We start from the raw sequence: 1,513 nt of genomic DNA on the forward strand, positions 1-1,513 counted from the left end.
GGGGCCAGCACCAGAGAGGGTGCTCACAGGCCCTTTGCCCTCAGGCAGTGAGCCAGGGGACGCTGGGAAGATGGCATCGCTGTGCCGCAGCCTGCACCGCGTGGCCATGCAGAGCCAGCACGACCCCGAGAGTTGCAGCTTCTACCACCGGGCTGTGGTGCCCTGTCTGCTGGGCCTGGCCCTGCAGGCTGCCCTGCAAGGTGAGTGGGGCTGGGCTCGGGCTGGGGCTCCTGGGTTTGGGCCTGAGGCATCCAGCTGGTACCTGGACCATCAGCTGAGAGCAGAGACACCCTTTGCCGGGTCTGGGTGCGAGGATGACGCTGCTGCAGTTGGGGCGGGGGGCTGGTTGGGTTCCCCTTGTGCCCCTTCACCGGGTTCTCATAGCCTGGATCAGGGTCTCCCTGGATGCAGGGGCCAAGGCCCTGCAGGTTCTGACCATCCAGTACTCACCCTTCCCCCAGAGGATGCTCTGGCGCCAGGCAAGGCGCTGCTGGAGGAGGAGGCTTTGACCTCCATGGTGCCCGTCATCAGCGCTGCCAGCACCCACCTGAGCCCCGAGTGAGTGCAGGGCCTGCAGGCAGGGAGGGGGCCCAGGGCACGCATTTGCTGGCGGTGCTGGGATTGAGCACCATAGCCTTGCTGCAGCTCTGCCTGGCAACACTGACCCACCACGTTGCTCTTGTCCAGGCTGGCAGTGCAGAGTGTAGCACTCATGGTGCCCCTTTTCCTGGACGGGGACGTTTCCTTCTTACCCCAGAACAGCTTCCCCTGCTCTTTCCAGCCCTTCCAGGTGTGTGGGGCAGGGCCAGGGGGGGCAGGGGGCTGGGGATGGGCATGCAGGAAGGAGCTGGGGGGTGAGTCCCAGGGTTGATGTGGATGCTGTCTCCTGGCAGGACGGGCTGTGCTTAGCAGCGCAGAGACGCCTGGTCATCCTGCTCATGGCCTTCATCTGTTCCCTGCCCAGGAACGTGAGTGTGGGGGGTTCTGGTGGGCCTGAGGGGCTGCGTCCTTCTGGCGCTTGCTGGGAGGTCCTGTGGGTCTGAATCTCAGCATGTCTCCCCCACAGGTCCCCATCCCTCAGCAGGACCGGCTGCTGCGGGAGCTGCTGGCCCTGAGCTGCGCCTGTGACTGCCCCTTTGCCGCCACGGCTGCCGCTAAGTGCTTTGCAGGACTGGTGAACAAGCACCCAGAAGGTGAGAGTGGGGGCTCACGCGTGCCTGCGCACACGGGAAGCCCCATGCATGGGGCACATCCACCCTGCCCCGTTTGTCTCTCCAGGGCTGCAGCTGGACGAAGTGCTGCAGCTAGCACTGAACCGGCTGGAGCCGGGCCTGGCCGAGGGTCCCCACCGCACCCAGGCCCTCGGCCTGCTCCTCTGGGTAAGGACAGCAGCGCCTGCACTAACGGGGGTCAGTCTGGTCCTGCTCTGCCCCCACGGCACATCCAACCCCTGCTCTCTTCCCCTGCAGGTGACCAAGGCTCTGGTGCTGCGCTACCACCCGCTGAGCTCCCG

At 65.9% G+C, this 1,513-nt stretch overlaps 1 protein-coding gene across 1 annotated transcript in view; it reads left to right on the plus strand.

The window, feature by feature from the left end:
* The window catches only part of MMS19 (MMS19 homolog, cytosolic iron-sulfur assembly component), a 9,393-nt gene that overhangs the window by 5,369 nt on the left and 2,511 nt on the right, over window positions 1–1,513 (plus strand). The window contains exons 15-21 of the mRNA XM_019502133.1: window positions 45–200; window positions 462–558; window positions 688–790; window positions 894–968; window positions 1,067–1,193; window positions 1,279–1,379; window positions 1,470–1,512. Coding sequence (XP_019357678.1) covers window positions 45–200; window positions 462–558; window positions 688–790; window positions 894–968; window positions 1,067–1,193; window positions 1,279–1,379; window positions 1,470–1,512 — 702 coding nt within the window. The remainder of the gene's footprint in view (window positions 1–44; window positions 201–461; window positions 559–687; window positions 791–893; window positions 969–1,066; window positions 1,194–1,278; window positions 1,380–1,469; window position 1,513) is intronic.

This window comes from Gavialis gangeticus, unplaced genomic scaffold (assembly GCF_001723915.1).
Source record: "Gavialis gangeticus isolate Ggan-Ray unplaced genomic scaffold, GavGan_comp1, whole genome shotgun sequence".
NCBI classification, from domain to species: domain Eukaryota; kingdom Metazoa; phylum Chordata; order Crocodylia; family Gavialidae; genus Gavialis; species Gavialis gangeticus.